This window comes from Xenopus tropicalis, chromosome 9 (assembly GCF_000004195.4).
Source record: "Xenopus tropicalis strain Nigerian chromosome 9, UCB_Xtro_10.0, whole genome shotgun sequence".
Classification (NCBI taxonomy): Eukaryota; Metazoa; Chordata; class Amphibia; order Anura; family Pipidae; genus Xenopus; species Xenopus tropicalis.
The window spans coordinates 48,605,064-48,623,588 of NC_030685.2; the positions used below are offsets into that span (position 1 = coordinate 48,605,064).

At 36.1% G+C, this 18,525-nt stretch overlaps 1 protein-coding gene across 2 annotated transcripts in view; it reads left to right on the forward strand.

The window, feature by feature from the left end:
• The window catches only part of trpm2 (transient receptor potential cation channel, subfamily M, member 2), an 84,538-nt gene that overhangs the window by 51,499 nt on the left and 14,514 nt on the right, over positions 1-18,525 (forward strand). Inside the window, exons 21-29 of one of the 2 annotated variants that reach the window (XM_031893563.1) lie at positions 1,146-1,317; positions 2,788-2,968; positions 3,317-3,498; positions 7,547-7,679; positions 9,134-9,221; positions 9,923-10,010; positions 10,682-10,821; positions 13,911-13,987; positions 14,072-14,173. In XM_031893563.1, the coding sequence (XP_031749423.1) occupies positions 1,146-1,317; positions 2,788-2,968; positions 3,317-3,498; positions 7,547-7,679; positions 9,134-9,221; positions 9,923-10,010; positions 10,682-10,821; positions 13,911-13,987; positions 14,072-14,173 (1,163 nt within the window). Of the gene's footprint in view, positions 1-1,145; positions 1,318-2,787; positions 2,969-3,316; positions 3,499-7,546; positions 7,680-9,133; positions 9,222-9,922; positions 10,011-10,681; positions 10,822-13,910; positions 13,988-14,071; positions 14,174-18,525 lie in introns of those variants that run through there. The other variant, XM_031893564.1, reaches the window with a different exon arrangement.

Consider the following 18,525-nt stretch of genomic DNA (forward strand, 5'->3'; position numbering starts at 1 on the left):
GACTTTGCAATGGGATTTATTCAAGTATGTGTTGGCCCTAGAGTGATGCAGCCTCCTTTAAAAAAATTTTAAACACATGCTATAAATAGCGCTTGTTTTAACGCACCTTAGTGAATCAACCCTTATATGTTTTCTATAATTTTATTTTTAGCAACTTTTACTACACATAAATGGAGGGCTGCATGTTGGTTTTGACAACCATAAATATTTATATTTACTAATTTCGTTTTTGGGTTTCCATGTGCACATACTTTGGTAATCCTATGGATATTGGGCATCAAACTTTTCATTAGTCCCAAGGTTTCTACAGTGTTTTACCTTGATCCTTATGACATTTGGAAGATGCTGTAAAATGCAAGCGTTAATTGTGTGCTGCACTTGCTTCTGTTAAGCATTCTCCATTCTTTTTCTTTTGGCACTCCATAGGAGGCCCCCTGTCTGCTCAAAGGCTTAATCAACTTCCCTGTATGACATCATTTTATTTTAATCTGCCCCTCAAACATACTATGGGTTCAATTCTATTCAGTGAGAAAAAGTTATCTCATGGTTTATCATTTAAAAACTCAAGGACAAGATACAATCAGTGGAGAAAAAACTTTTCTCCAAATTCAATTCCATAGACTTTAATAGTTTACGTGATACTTTGAGGTACGATTTTCTGAATGGCATCTCAAATTGAATCTCATCCATGAGTTTTCATGTGATAAACCTATTGCCTACTTGTAGGGTTGAAATCATCACATCATGCTATCAAAAGGGTAGGGGTATGGCGAGCAAGAGAAAGTGCAGGAATATTATTAGCAGGAAATCAGCTCAATAGAATTAAGGTTAAGTTAAGGTTAATAATCTTTTATGCATACTACACATATCTGAACACATTACATTTGTGTATTAGTGCCCACCATTTCTTATGGAAAGCTTTGCTTTCTTAGATTACTTTGGTTACTTTTAGTTTACCTGCCCCTACTTATATATTCATATTGTTCACTGTAGAGTAATTTAATTTTGCAAAATACGACTTGACGCAACTACAATTTTTTTGTCTAATATTACGTTTGTCTGTCTGTGATTTTTTTTTTGTTTTGTAACTAGCTTGAATACATGGGTAAATTATTTGTGTTTCTGGTTGCCTTCTTTTATTCCAGATGAAAGATGTCTTCTTTTTTCTGTTCCTTCTGGCTGTATGGGTTGTGTCTTTTGGAGTGGCTAAGCAAGCAATTTTGATCCACAATGAGGTCAGAGTGGATTGGATATTTCGTGGAGTTGTGTACCATTCATATATGACATTATTTGGACAGATACCTTCCTATATAGATGGTATGACATTAGTTAGCTGTCTATAATGAGAAATATTGCAATATTTCTAAATAAAAATTGAAGATATCTAAAATTATTATCAAAAGCTGTCCATACATGTTGCAATACTATTTGGATATAGGGCAGTTTAGGTCATACTGTAAAATATTATCTGTTGATGCACCGTGCATTTTATGGCCCCACCTACAGTAGTCATTTCTGCAAAGATAGCCCCATTTATGACCATCTTAAGAATATACAGTATATATACACTGTATATTATTATCCAATAAAAATTGAGGCGTCTGTTTACTAGTTCATAATGGTATAAACCATGGCCTATTATCACTTTACATATTCTTGCAACAAAATTAAAGCTGCTCTCATGTTTACTAAAGTGTGTTGAGTCAGATTTGTCTTGCGATAAGTGGCGATGGTTACTTACTTGTAGCAGTTATTTCTGCGTTATTTAAGAGTTTTTTTAGGTTAACTGCCTAATCTACTATAAATCTTGTGTATTTTTTTTTTTCGCTACTGCCAATGGCCACAATAATGAATAGTTTATATAAAACATTTATTAGCAATTTATAAATGTATTATTAAATATACATATGGCCAATAAAGTAATTTCTGGAGTCAATTATTTTCACATTATATTAATTATTCTTAATTAATTCAATAATAATACATTACTAAGTATCATTATTCTCAGTGCAATCACTAATTTTCGCTGCTTATGTTTAAAAACTGACTTTATATCGCTCCCACTATAGAATTTCTGATTTTGTTTCACATAACAGCCCTCTTGAGGTGGCAATAAAATTGGAGACAATTTTTTATATATTTGGCAACAATTCTTGCAATAATCTTTAGTAAACCTTGCAAGACAACTTACGTAGCATGAATGTGATAATAGGAAATAACATATATGTGCGCCAAAAAATGTGCAATGACGAAAATGCTCGCACTTGCTCTTGCGTTTTTTTCTGACGCAAGTCATTATCACTGTCTACTACACCTTAGTAAATGGACACATAAGACACATAAGTTTGCTATAGGATGATTGATAAAAGACAATGAAATGGTCAGCCAGGGAAAGATCTCTCCGAACTACTGAATACTTCTGTATTCTGTGCTTGACCAATAAAGCTTCCTTCTCTGAAGAAATAATTGCTACAGGACCTCAAAGCTGCACAGACATTTTTCAGAGAGGCAGTTACAGTATGTACCATCATTTACCATTGTACCATATCTTGTCTCTGTGAGGTACAGTATAGCCAGACTTTTTTGTATATTTGTAATGTATGTGTGCAATCATATTTTATGTACTTATAACATTATTCTAAAGAGGTTTTAGAACACCATAAACGTTTGCCATATTTATTTCAATATGAATTTTTCTGTGTAAAACTATTATCTAAAAGAAATGTTAAACTTGCCTTATTTTGTTTCACAAGCTTGCTTTAATTTTTTTTTTTTTTTTTTACCAAGGTGTTAACTACAGTCCAGACCAGTGTACCCTTAATGGAACTGATCCAAATAAACAGAAATGTCCAGAAACGAATGAGACTAACCAGCCAGTCTTTCCTCAGTGGTTAACTGTGATATTGCTTTGTTTCTACTTGTTGTTCACCAACATCCTACTTTTAAATCTACTGATTGCGATGTTTAAGTAGGTGATGGTTTATTTATTTATTTTTTTGCAATTAAAAGTGTTACTGAGAAAGTTCAGAATAAATTGAAATTAAAGAAACAAGGATTAATTTAGTAAAAAGGCAGTCTATTACACTAATTACAAGACAAAAAATGTATGGCATTGTAATTCCATAAAAAAGAGATTGTCTGGTGTTTAGATTCTCTTTGATTAGCAGTATAGCATTTTCTATGGCACCGGTAGACTACAAAATATTCAGCACATGAACAGTATAGTATTTTCTAAGGCTCCGGTAGACTACAAAATATTCAGCACATGAACCTGTGAGTATATATGGTCTGGTTAAAACATTCTTTTTTTAACTAGCTACACATTTCAACAAGTCCAAGAGCACACTGATCAAATCTGGAAGTTCCAACGACACGATTTAATAGAGGAGTATCATGGTCGACCTCCTGCACCACCACCTTTTATACTCTGCAGTCACATGTATCTATTTATTAAACAAGTGATTCTCCATGAACCAGCAGGAAGATTGAAGCAACTAAGTAAGAACTCAGTTTTTGTATACAAAACTATAGGCATTTCTTAATTTATTTTTTTTAATTGTTTTTATTTATTTTTGTAACAATTGGATTCCACATATGCAAAATAATGTCCATTACAAAAAACAGTTTGACAAAGGATTTTATGTATACAGTGTCAACATTGGGTATAATGATATACATAGGTTGTCTTGTACATAGTAATGTTAATATTCAAAACAGTTGTATTAGTAGGCTTATTAAAAAGTTAGTGGATGTATAGGTGTAATAGGGTCACACTTAGGTGTGCCTTATTACCATATATGTGTCGTAGCGGAGATCGAAGCTATAATTTGATCAAAACAAAATAAAGAATATAATATAAAAATTTCAATGAAACCAGTATAACATATTTACATTTAAGTTTACCAATTCTGGACATGATTTTCAAAGAAATACCTGTTTTCTGTTGTATTATGAATCCTGGGAAGCAGTGGTGATTTGTTTCATCCTGGGGACATTGTGGCATGTAATAGGGGGTTGGTACCTCTGAGACTCTCTTGGTTATACCAGGTTGTACATTTGAATGTATCGACTGTCAGCTGTCTGATGTCTGGGGAGAGGTTCAAGATATAGGTGGACCACAGCTCTATTAATTGATGCCTTGAGGCAATCCTTATGGAAAAAAGTGTAGTTTTTTTTTTACAAGGTTTATGGATGGAGATGTAGCCGACAGCCAGTCCTATAGTATAATTTTCCTTGTTGCTGTGGACAATTTTCCTGCTAATGATTTATTGGCTTTGGCTATTTGTTGCCCCCCCTTCCTTTTAATTTACTGAATAGAGCCCATTCAATGTCTGGTATAAATTGTGATAGATTAAAAAATAAAAGGGATAGGGGGCATCTCTTTATTTAGGAATACTTACCCTGGGAACACAGAGCCTTTTTATTTATTAAAGGGCCTAGACAATGTACATTATAGCAGATGTTTTCAACCGCTATAGAGTAAAAGAAGCTAGACAGCAAAGAAAAAACTTTTCCTATAATTTTTTAGGCACTGGAATGATGCCACTGGCAATAAAACACTAGCAGCTAGTTTTGCATCCTACTGGGTCACTCCAGTTGTCAGACTCACCAGGCTCAGTGAAGACCAGGGCAGCACAAAGACAGTGTCACACAAACAGCTCACACAATACAAAGCCTCCCATGGTGAGAACAGAAGGAATCGAGAGTGGAGAGAAGCTTGTGCGGCTAACCGGGCAAGGTACCGAAGGAGAAGGCGAAAGTGTGGTGGAACAGAACTACTTAGGGTCAAAGCCCTAACATATGGTGATGAAACTGGTGCTAACATCAACACGTTGCTTAGGCTTATGAGAGCATTTTGATTTTACATTATGTAAGATACTAGTGCTGTTTTATGTATTTAGGTTTTTTCACTTTAAGAAATTAAGTAATATATCTTTTACTGAAAAATATCAGTTTTAGTCTAAATAAACATTATGGAAATACAGTTGTGTACAGTTGGAACTTAAAGATAAATTAAAAATAGTCTGTGAGAATAAAAAAAACTGTTAGTTATGCAGCAATATGAACTTTGTGTAGAGAAAATTTGGAGCAGAAGACTAAGATTTTATAGAGTTACTCTGGGGAGTGATGAATATGTAGTCATACTTTTGTCAGTCATATTTGTAAAAATGCATTTGACCTTTGTCTTGATTGGTCCGTTCCAGTGTTACCATATCATCCATGGTCTTCCTCCATGGACTAAGGGCATTGAAAGGTTTTTCCAGTACAGTCTTCAGACTTTGAAGAAGGCCTTAGGGATAAACAGTTTGCTGAACTTGAATATGTCCAGTGTCACATTTACATTGCTTGCTAGGAGACAGACCCTGGGGTCCAACTGACTTCAGCTGGCTGGATTGCGCATTGTGTGCCAACAGCCTTAAGGAGTAATGATGGCGAAATAATTTGCCAGACATGGATTTGCAGCAAATTTCCGCTTTTTGCCATTGCCGGATTTTTTTGTGAAATGGGAGACAACTACAGATAATTGTCGCCCGTGTCAAAAAAATTTTGGGCATGTCAATAAATTGTCGCTCACGCAAAGAAAATTGTCACTGCATATTACACGTGACTGTAAAAAAAACGTGGAATTCTGCACCATCTGATATACAGTCTTTCTAAAAGAATTCCAGGCACAAGCTATTTTATTATGTGCAATATAGATAAATTGTAGACGGAGCACAGGAACATCCTTCCATAAAATATCACTTTTATTCAAACGATTAAAACCATCATGTGGCACCCACAGCATTACACGTAGCATCAGAAGCTACCATATGATACAGAGTATAACAATGACCCTGTCACAAGGAGTGATTGCTAAAGCATGTGGTCTTGCATCACTTAATGAGCCTGCACCTATGACAGGAACATTATTAAAAAAAGGCCTACTATCTACAGAGGTGCACTTGATATGGAGAAAATCTTACAAAGAAGATGACTTCTTACATTCTTTCATCTTACAATACCTCCCTCTTTCAAGCAAGCATATTTTAGCACAATAGTATCCTCCAAGTCATGTAATCTAAATAGGCAGGTTTCACAACCTTTTTCTATGTAAATCTCTGCATGACCTTCCATTTTCTCTAACAGTCTAAGTATACATATTTGCTATATACAGTACATTATAGAGAAGACAGGCACTATTGGACATGATATGCTAACATTTGGCATTGTCCCTGTCACTAATTACACCTTATAGCCCCACTAAAATCTTAAATGCTTCCTGTCATATTGTTGCGTAACATGTACATCTGCTCCTCTCCTTTTAATTTATAATATTTCTAACAGAACAAATAAAGAGAACTTAAAACCTAGACTGTGCATTGCTTCCATTGCATTAATATTTCTGTAGAGGTAAAAGGGTAAAATAGAAAAAGAAAGAAAATATATCAGGGAGTAGAGGGGGGAGGAAGGGGCCTTATGGCCCTTTTTGCATTATGGATGTTAGGATATGCTGTGGTATGGGAAGCTGATGTCACCCTGCTATACTGTGCTTGTCCAACCATGGGGACCAGATTTTTCACTGACTCTGACCAAAAGAAAGATTTATCTGCACAATGACCCTGCAGAATAGTGATCACCTTAGCACCATATGCCTTTATAAGCATTATTAGATTGTTTTGTCAGATATCAAGTAAACATTATTTAAGGTAAATGAAAAGTATAGTATTTCACAGTAATTCCACACTCACATAGCTATGTCACAATTTTCTTGTGCGATCTGCTAATGCTTATAACTGCATAGTCAAAAAAAGTATAGTGTATTGCTCAGCAACGCTGCATTTGTGTGGCTATGTCACAACTTCCTTGTACGATCGCTTTGCTGATAAACACATAGTAAGATCAATAGAATTGAACTTTGCCACTTGTGCGCTTACATTATCACAAATTTTAATTCCTGTACATGCACATTTTGAAGCCTAAAAAGTTGACATTCATCTTTCATCTCTTAATATCTCAAGATAGACATTTTCAGAAAGCCATAAGGAAAGCAAAAAATAACTATTTAGAATGGATAAGAAGAAAGACCGCATTAGCATATTTAGTTTACAAAAATGGACTCTCCTGAACTACAAGTCTTAAAAGATGATTTTCTTAAGATACTTAGACAAATCCTTGCAAAGCAAGATGAGGGCAAGATGATGTCTCCCCAAAAGTTCTGTAAGCATTTGCAGAACAACTAGCTGATGTATACACTCTAATATTTAACAAAAGTCAAGCCTTGGTTACTTACTGTTTACTGTTACTTACTCCACAATAATTCTGGCATCCAAAGGCCAACAGTTAAAATGGCTTCAGGCCAGTGGCATAATCCCATCTGACTTTAGATGTTTACATATATAACTTCTTTCACTTTGGAGACGTACTAGGGAGCTCTACTCTACTACTCTCAAAATACTGTCAATAACAATAGATATCAATAGATATTAGCTTCTTAAAATAAGCAATACATCTTTATATATTTTGAATGTTAACCTTTTTTTAACCTCTTGTTCTGACATGACAGAAGAAAAATTAGAAAAGAACGAAGAAGCTGCTCTTCTTTCTTGGGAAACATATCTAAAGGAAAATTATCTACAGAACTATCAGCACTTTCAGAAGCAAAGTACAGATCAGAGGATTAAGGACACATCTGAAAAGTAATATCAATATCTATAAACATGTTTGAGCAAACATTTCTGGTAACCATAAATTTTCACACCAATGCTTATTTGTAGCATACTTAAAATTATTATTCTGTTATGGGAAAACATATTTTTTTTTTTTCAAAAGGCATGAGTTAATAGTGCTCCTCCAACAGAATTCTGCATTGATTTTTTTTATTTTTAATTTTGACATGGGGTTAGACATATTATTAGTTTCCCAGGTGCCCTCAGTCATGTAACTTGTGCTCTGATAAACTGATTCATACTGATTCACACAGGGTGAAGACACTGCTACTAGTAGCAGCTACTTTTTCAAGGCTACTAAACTTCAGAAAATACCCTGCCATGACTATACTGAGAATTGCCTCTGCTGAACCACACAGAGACAATTATCAGTAAATTATCAGCATTGTCTTTTGTAGAAGCCACGACAAGTAGCTGCTACTAGTAGCTTCGTTTGTCTTCGCCTTTAGTGCCGTGGCAGACGGGGAGATCAACTGACGCGGTGTGGCGATTTGCCAAAATCGCCGAAGTTGTCTGTCGGTGGGATGGCATTTCGGGGAGATTAGTCACCCGCGACAAGGGAGATTTGTCATGCAGCAACTAATCTCCCCATCTGTCACGGCCCTTACTGCTGCATGCCAATTTGGAGTGATGTCAGTCCCCCTCCCATTTCCCCCAGCAGCCAATCAGCAGAAAAATGGGAAGGTAGCAAGATAGCAGCTACCTGACACCTGTATTGTCAAGTCCGGTTCATGACTCCTCCAGTTACATGGAGTAAGAGAATCATTAGCTTATCTGAAAGTAGTTGTAATGTGTAGCACTGGCTCCTTCTGAAAGCTCAGAATCAGGCATAATGGACTGTGATGGCTGCCTACACACCAATAATATAACTAAAAAAATTACATTTGTTCGTAAATAAAATTTTAAATGGTAGAATGAATTATTTGCAATGTGAACGGCGTAGTATAGTTATAAAAAACAATACCATAAAAATCATGGCAGCCTTTTAAGTTATTTGATAATACATTAAGTTTTCCCAGGAGCAGTAACCCATAGCAACCAATCAGCAGGAATAATTTACATCTGCTTAAAAGCTTGGGTTACTGCTCCTGGGCAAACTTAGTGCCTTATATAAGGGGGTAAACAGACTGGCTTTAGAGATATTACAATATAAAGTAGTTCTGGCTGCACAGGTACCGTATGAAATATTGTGCTCTGCACCTGTGCTTGCATTTGTAAATAAGCCTTAAAGTCTGCCATGACTCAAAGTAACAATCCAGAACACATGCTGGCCATTAGATCTGAAAAAGGCTGAAAAGGTAAGGGAGAGTTATTTGGAAAATTGATATTGTGTATGATTTTTGTTTTAGGGTAGACATATGTTATACCGTTATCCCACTGATAACATGCACTAATTATTTGTTTCTTCTGAAATTTATTTTTAGAGTTGCTTCAGTGTTAGAAATGTTGGAACTAGAACAGGCGAAAAGAACTGGGTTGATGGAGAACAGACTGCTTTTCCTGGAAGAACAGGTTAAGTGCCTTGTAATGAATTATGTATGTATGTGTCATATTTGTTCAAACATTTGGCTGAATTACTATATAACAAGTTTGTTTCTGTATTTAAGTTTAGATAAATAAACTGCATGAATATTAAACTGCAGGGAATATTATTGGCATGGCAATTATGTATGAAATCTGCACAGTTGTAAACATTGTACAATATGTACCTGTTTTTATTTGGTAGACGAGCAAACACAGATGCACCAAAAACATAAGGCTTCATGTATAAAGTGGTTGATGCAAAAAAGGGGTGCAAACTAGTGATGAGTTTTTGATCATCACTGCTGGGAGTTTTTGATCTATAGAAGTGAGAAATCTCCATAAAACATGAGGCTTTCCAAATCAGTAGAGCATATTTCTGGTATAAATACCTATTCATGAAAAATATACATTTTTCTTTTTTTTGCATTTAGAGCTCTAAATCTTGTTCCAGAAGTGGATATGCACAAAAACTCAGGCAGATTTGGAAAGCTCAGGTTCCCCTGAAAAAAGCTTAACCTACCCCATCCAGTAAATGCCCCTAAAATGAGAGAGCACAGAATATTTACAAAACGCTTGGCACTGGGGGGGGGAACAAAATGGGAAATTCTGCTGGCAAAGGGTTAATATCCAATATATAATGGAAATCTTTAAAACAACACTGAAAAGTTAAATGTATTTTTTTAAAACAGGCACTGAGGTCTGCTAAGGCTTTGAACTGGATTGTTAACACATTACTGGAAAATGGATTTGGCTCCAAGGATTCTGCTCCTGTCATTGGTATGGAAAATATAATACAAATTTTAAATTATCTTAGACTTATTTTTGTTTTTGAGAAAACATAACTTAATGTATATGTAGCAATGAAAAGTACTGACTTGAAAAATGTACGTAAATTGAAGTTGTTGCCAATAGTGCAATGGAAATTACATTTTACAAAAAATCCATTAACTGTACTCTCATTTCAATAGCATTTGTGGAACAATTCAGTGTGTTTTTCCACTCATAGTAACATAGTAGTTAGGTTGAAAAAATCCATCCATGTTCAATCCATACGTCCAAAAATGTTTCTTATGTTCTTATGTTATGTTTCTTATGTTCTTCTGTTACACCTTATTATACAAGGTATTATCATCATAATAAAGTAATTTGGTTCACAAACTCTTGGGGTCATTTTAGTCTGCCTTGTGCAGAGCAGCTTTGTAATAATTTGCGAAACATCAAAAATTTGTGAAATGCATTGGGCAGTTCTCACAGCTACTAGGCATCTTTTTTTTTTTTAACTGCACAACTGTTTTTGGAGTTGATGGGTGTTTTTTCGTGGCAAAACCTGGCAAAAAATTTTGCTCATCACTAAAACTTAGCTTTTGACATTGTTAGCAATAAGAATTTTACAGTATATTTATTGCTATTTAACTCTCATTTTAACAATGGCACTCATTTATTTTCAGTGTCCAGTAAATTTAATGTAACTGATTTAGGGGATACCGAGGACGTTAAAATACAAACTCATGTCATTGCGCGAAATATTTGGTACCCTGATTCTAACATTATTCGATTTCCTGTTCCTGATGAAAAGGTTTCTTGGGAGGTGAGAAAATATCTTAAATCCCAAATAATCGATTTTGTTACTGTAAACACTGTGTGTATGATGTTTGAAAGCAGAGATGAAAAAGTTTGAGAAAAAAAAAAATCAAAGGTTAGTTGATTACCAAGGGGATTGCCTTGGTGTATAACACATTTTATACACATGTATTAAGGTACAGTCAAGTGAAAAAGTAAGTACATCCCAAATACAGTCCATTAAGTACACTTCAAATACAGTTTTTTTTCTTAAAATATTTAAGCCAAATCAATATTTGATCTAAATTTAAATGGTATAAAATATAAAGGTAATGTAACTGAACAAAAACAATGAAAATGTACTTTGCAATTATTTATTAAAAAATAGATATACCATTTCCTTTTTTGGAAAAAGAAAGCAAACCCTGAGGTCTAATACTTGGCCTCCTTTGACAAAATCAACCTCAAGTAGGCATTACTTATAACTATCTACCAGTCTCTGACATCGACTGGGAGAATATTTCTCTTCATCTACAAGTTTGATAGGTTTGTTGCAAGCACAGCCCATTTCAAATCCCCCCACAGAGTCTTGATGTGATTTAGATCCAGGTTTTGACATGGCCTTGGTTGTAATATCTGGCCCCCTTTTGACAAAACAATCTCAAGTAGGCATTTCTTATAAATGTCTGCCAGTTTCTGACATCGAGGTTTGACTTGACCATTCTTTAACCCTCCATTGCTTTTTTTTTTTTAACAATATCTTAGTGGATTTAATGGAATATTTAGAGCCACTGTCGTGTTGCAAGGTCTACTTTTCCTTAAGCTTCACTCTTTTGATAAATGGTTTCACATTATCCTTAAGCAACCTCTTACTGAAGAATCCATAGCAGATGATGAGCTGTCCAGACTTGATGCAGCCCCAAACCATAGCATTTCTACTACTATGCCTTACACTTGATACCAAGTTCTTTGGTAACATGGTGTCTATTGTGTTCAAGTGTTCATTGTCTGATCTGTCTAGAGCATATTGTTCCAAAAGTCTTGGTCTTTGTATAGGTCTTGTAGCCAAACTTTAGTCTTGTTCCATTTTTTTTTCTGGCAGCAAAAGTTCTTACTGGTGCAGCTCCCATGTAAATGGTTTGTGCAATCTCTTTGTAATGGTAGACTCATATGGGCTTATTTATCGATTTTTGAGTTCAAGTGATTTTGAGTTTGTTTTTATAAATTTAATAAACTTGCATATCAAATTCTTGCTTATTTATTATAAGGAAAACTTTTCTGAATAAAAAACTCGAATACCACAAATATTTTGAGTTTACAAACTCGAAAACCCTGAGTTTGAAAATATGGCTTGACTTTACCTAGGACAACTCCCATTGACATCTAAAGACACTTGCAAGCTTTTAGATGGCAAATGTTTACATTTGAGTCTTAGGTTTTTTGCACTGGATAAATACCAGACACTCAAGTTTTTGAAACATATATCAAATTAGAGTTTTTTTAAGAGCAACTGTAATCTTAAAAGAAATCAAACTCAAACACTGATAAATCTCCACCATAATGTCAGTAGTGGTAAGAGCTACTTGTGGTTTCCATGATGAAATTCTAGAGCTCTTTCAGCATCTTGTGTTTTTCTTTCTGGCCAAAAAGAAGAAAGTACTTTTAATCTAGGTATGGTTATAACACACATTTCAACCAGAAACACAAACCAAACTAAATGTTTAAGGTTTAATAAAGACAGATTTCTTCAAGATCCTCTCCAACATTGTTCTATTCTTCAACTTATTCTCTCAGCTTATTATTCCTCTTCTTCTTAATCTTCTTTTTATGCTGGTTTGAAAAAAACAACATACTGTTGTTCGACTTCATCTTGTTCTTCTGCTTCTTTTTCTTCTATTTCTTCTTAGCACCCCCCATTTTCTAAATGCCACTCCTCCTACAGTTTTAGGGGTACAATGCCCAAACTCTCCACACTTCTTCATTCTATAGCGGAGCAGGTTGCTTGTGCTTTTGTAAGCGATACTCTTTTTGTGGCCCCGCTCCCCACACCCCAATTTTTCCATTGACTTTGACAGGGAAGATTTACAAACTGCTGCCACCCTTACATCTTTGAAGCTACACTCCCCAAACTTGAATAACATAATTATGGGGTCAACCTGAATGAAACAGCAACATTTGTTGGATGACCCAATGTGGGAGGAGCTAGCAACAGCCAGTCAAATTGCATCCATTGACTTTAATGAGGTATTTTAAACTGCTGCCAATCTTAGAGCTTTGAGGCTACACTCACCAAACTTGAATAACATAGTCATGAGGTCAACCTGAACGAAAATATGATATTTGTTGGATGCCCAAAAGTGGGCGAAGCTATGACCAGCCAATCAGATTTTACCTATTGACCTGCTGCCTTTCTCACAGTAATAATTACTTATTAGGCACCAGGTAAATGCGGTTAGAAAAAGTGGGCGGAGCCACCACCAGCCAATCAGATTTCACCTATTGAATTTTATTGGTTTGATGCCAGGGTTCTCAAACTTTGCACAGTCAGTCACTGGGTGGATAAGTATTCAAGGTTAGAAAAGGTTGGTGGGGCTGCCAAAAGCCAATAACACTTTTTCATTATTTTCAGTGAGGAAATTTTAGCTGCTGCCATTCTCACATGTTTAATGCCAGGGTCCTCAAACTTTGCACAGTTTGTCCCTGGGTGACTACATTCCAAGTTTAGAAAAGTGGGTGGGGCCAGCAACGGCCAATCAGATTTCACCTACATATTTCATTTGTTTAAATTTAAACTGCTGCCATTCTTTAAATATTAATACTAAGGTCCCCAAACTTTGCAGAGCTAGTCACCAGCTAGTTACCAGGTATTTATGCTTATTCAAATTACAAAATGTAAATTGTGCATGATATTTGTTATATCACCCTTATCTACTGATATAATTGATATGGGTGTGTGTTGTTATGGGGTGTACTTAAATTTTCATGTTACTGTATACTTGTATAAATATTTTGCATTTTGTAGTATTGCAGTAGAATGACTAAATATAGTATTATTATTAAATGGCAAAATTATTTGTATTATTGCATTTTATTCTTATATCTTTTTTTTTTTTATAGGTGCACTTCAAGATTTATAATCCACCTTTTTACACTGCTGTAAGAAAAGATAAAAAGTATTATGACCCTTTTAATGAGTAAGACTCAATCTTTTATGGTAATTGAATAGTTGCATAAAGTAAGATAACAGTAAATAAAAATATGTTTCCTGCTTTTTTTAGCTCCATGCAGGCACTTTCAAAAATCAGTTATAATACAATGGATGGAAACATTAACCGTCAAAGCTTTTGTGCAACTTATGAGGTTAAGGATGGACTACCAATGTAAGTGTTAGAATATTTAACATGAAGCTAATATATAATGTTAGACTATTTGGGGGAATTTAGTAAAATTATTTATAGAAAAATCTATGCAATGTTGACAAAATTTACTCTAACTACCTAACTGTACAGAAACCATATATTTTTGGAAATTACACATTCTGAAAAATCTAACATTGGTTATTCTGACCACTAACCACGCTGTAAAATAATGTTATTTCATTGATTTGCCCAATTGTATTTAATTTTTGTGATTTTATTGCAGTTTTACACTTGCATTGTTGTTTGTTACATTTTTTGTAGCGTAGCTTTGCCATTTGGTAGTTTGGTGTAGAAAGGCATCTTGACCATTTTCAGAATTGTCAATATGTGTACTTTTCAAAAATATATGGTTTTCTGGGGCTCTGTACAGTTAGGGGGGTGTTACGGCACATAACATGCAGTCGGGGGCTCTGTTTGTAGATGCTGATTTGGCAGGTGAAAAAATTAATATGCACAACTTTTATTTGTGGTCTGTACATAACCACATACTTAGGTAAATTTATGCATATTGGGCATGAAACTTTTCAGTAGACATTTGGCATTGTTATTTAGGGGGATTGTATATAATAAATTCTGTAAGATAAATGTGGCAAATTGCAACATTTTTAGGTGATTTTCAGAAAAGTCATCAAAACCACTAAGTTTAGGAAAGCTTTGTTGTTTGGTAGTTTGGTGTAGAAAGATGTCCTTAACCACGTTTGATTTGTCAGAATGTGTGCTTTCCAAAAATATATGGTTTTCTGGGGGTCTCTGTACAGTTACATTATACGCAGTCTGGGGGCTCTGTTTTTAAAACTAAGTTCGCAGGCTAGAACTTCTTCTAATCAGAATGGGTGCCCTTGTGTCAGTTGGAAGGAACAACTGGTAAATAAAGCATTAGGGAGATTATTATATTTATAATAATTATCTTCTCCAATGTAAACAACCGTAACTTGGCCAGTCTTACTTTTCAACTGAGACTTTCCATACCCTTTACCAGCTTAGTTGCCCTTCTCTGGACCCTCTCTAATTCAATAATGTCCCGTTTGAGCACTGGAGACCAAAACGGAATGGCATATGCTAGATTGGGCCTTACTAGCACTCTGCAAATGGAAGAATAACACCCTCCTCCTGTGAATTTGCGCCCCTTTTAATACAGCTAAAAACCTTGTTAGCCCTTGCAGCTGCTGCCTGTCATTGCTTGCTACAGCTAAGTTAATTACCTACAAGGACGTGAAGGTCCTTCTCCATTTGGCTTGCATATTTTTGCATCCCAGGCGCATGATATTAAATTTTTCCACATTAAATCTCACTTGCCACTTAGCCACCCAGATTGGTAGTCAAGATCCTGCTGCAAAACGACTTCACTAAGATCAACAGACCTTAGTTTAGAAAGCAGTCTTTTGTAGGGCATGGTATCAAATGCTTTAGCAAAATCCAAATAGATCACATCTACTTCAGCCCCACTGTCCAGCTTCTTACTAACTGCATCACAGAAAGTAATCAAATTGATCTGACATGACCAGTCCTTCATAAAGCCATGCTGATAACTGCTCATAATGCCATTCTCCAGAACATAATTTTGTATGTGATCCCTTAACAAGCTTTCACATAGCTTGCCCACCACTGATGTCAGACTTGCTGGCCTATAAATGCCAGTCTGAGGACGTAATCCCTTTTTAAATATAGGAATTACAACAGCTTTCCTCCAATCCAGAGGTACCATACCAGATAAAAGCGAATCTGAGAATATCAGAAACAGAAGCTATTATAAAACTGAACCTAGCGCTCTCAGTACCCGAGGGTGTATTCCATCTGACCCTGGTGCCTTGTTCACATTAATTTTGAGTATACCTTTATGTACCATATCCTTTGTCAACCACTGACTGGATTAAGTTGAGCCAACAGTGCAGCTATTGGGTGGGTCTTGCCACTCTGGCTCCTCTACTGTATACACTGAATAAAAGAACTAGTTTAGTACATTTGCCTTTTCTGTGTCTGTTGTAACCATATTGTTACCATAATTCAATGGGGCCTCAACCTGCATCTTTTAACTCTTAATATACTTAAAGAACTTTTTGGGGTTCATTTTAGCCTCTGCCGCAATGGGCTCCTCATTTTCTATCTTTGCCTTCCGGATTGTAGTTTTACAACACTTGTTATAGTGTTTATTTTCATTAAATGCCACTTCTGTCCCTTCTGACTTATATTTCTTTCCTTTTTTTTCTATTAACTTCAAATGAAACTAGAAAGGGTAGTTTGAGAACAAACTTCATGTTGGGTTGAAAAACATGAAGTCACTGAATGGGCTCCACCCACTTTCTCTAACCTTGGACCACAGTTATATAGTAAAAACCACTGTGCAAAGTTTGGGGACCCTGGTTTTAATAGTGTCTGAATGGCAGCAATTTAGATTTCCCAATGGAAAGTCAACGAGTGACATCTGATTGGCGGTTGGTGGCTTCACCCCCTTTTTCTAACCTTGAGTCGAAGTCACTCAGTGACAAACAGTGGGCACTCTGGCATAAATAGTGTGAGAATGTCAGCATTTTAAATTTAAACCAATAAAATTCAATGGATGAAATCTGATTGGCTCTTAGTGGCCCAACCCACTTTTCCTATTTTTGAACTGCAGTCTCCCAGTGACCAACTTTGCAAATTTTGGGGACTCAGGCATAAAAATTGTGAGGCTGACAGCATTTTACACTTTACCATTGAAAGTTAATAGCTGAAATGTTATTGGTTGTTGGTGGCTCTGCCCACTTTTTTCTAACTTTGAACAGCAAATACCCAGTGACTAACTCTGGAAAGTTTAACAACCCTGGAAGTAATATTTAAATAATGGCATCAGTTTAAATATAAACCAATGAAATCTAATGGGTGGAAATGGATTGGCTGTTGGTGGCTCTGCCCACTTGCTCTAACCCTGAATATGTAGTCAATAGGTGAAGTCTGATCGGCTGTTGGAGGCTCCACCTATTTTAAAACCTAAAAATGCAGTCCTCTAGTGACCCTGGTGTTAATACTGTAAGAATGGCAGCAGGTTGAATTTCCCCATTGAAAATCAATAGTTACAATCTGATTGGCTGTTTGTGGCTCCACTCACTTTTTCTAACCGTAGTTACCAGGTGACTAGCTCTGCAAAGTTTGGAGACCTTAGTATTAATATTTAAAGAATGGCAGCAGTTTAAATTTAAACATATGAATAGGTGAAATCTGATTGGCTGTTGTTGACCCCGCCCACTGTTCTAAACTTTTTCTTACCTTGAACCACAGTTACCTGGTGCCTAACTCTGCAAAGTTTGGGGACCCAGTTTTTATTACTGTGAGAATGGCAGCAGGTTGGATTTCCACCACATCAATAGGTAAAATCTGATTGGCTGTTCACAGCTCCGCCCATTTTTGGGCATCCACTTTTTGATTGGCTGTTGTTGGCCCCTCCCACTTTGGGTCAGCCAACAAATGTCGCTGTTTCATTCGGGTGACCCCATGATTATGTTATTCAAGTTTGGGGGTGTAGCTTCAAAGCTGTAAGAGCGGCAGCAGTTTGAAAATCTTCCCTGTCAAAGTCAATGGAACAATTGGGGTGTTCAGAGCGGCGCCATAAAAAGACGGGGGGCCTGATCCCTTAGAAAAGCACAACCTGCTCCGCTATAGGGCAAAGAAGTGTGGCAAGTTTGGGTGTTGTACCCCTAAAACTGTAGGAGGAGTAGCATTTAGAAAATAGGGGGGCTAAGAATAATAATAAGAAGAAGAAGCGGAAGAATAAGCCAAAGTCGAAGAACAGTATGTTGGGGTTTTCAACCCAACACAATAACAATAGGGTCACTAGTAACCCAGGGGCACATTTGCTATACAATCTCGTTAGAGTCAAAGTCGTTAGAGACCATTAGAGATCCAGTATAGCATGGTTTCTGATTGGCTCCTTAACAGTTGTCATGCAACAAGTTTAAAAAACGTGGGACCATTTACTGTCCGGGCAGTACTATTGCTATCAGGGTAATTAAAATCCCCCATTATTATCACTTGCTCCAAACTAGCAGCCTTTTCTAGTTACAACAGGGGCTGAGTCTCTTCTCTTACATTAGGGGGTCTATAGCATCCTCCTCCATTTTTCCTAAATATGCCCACTACCACATCTAAGATGTCTACCACAGAATCACTCACTGCACCCTGTCCCCCACGTCTAATTTAAAATCTCCTCCAACCCTCTAGCCATCTTCTCCCCCAAAGCAGCTGTACCATCATCAGCCCGTACCTGAAAAATCAGCCCAGTTCTCCAGAAACCGAATGCCTTCCTCCCTATACCAATCTCTCAGCCATACATTAATCTC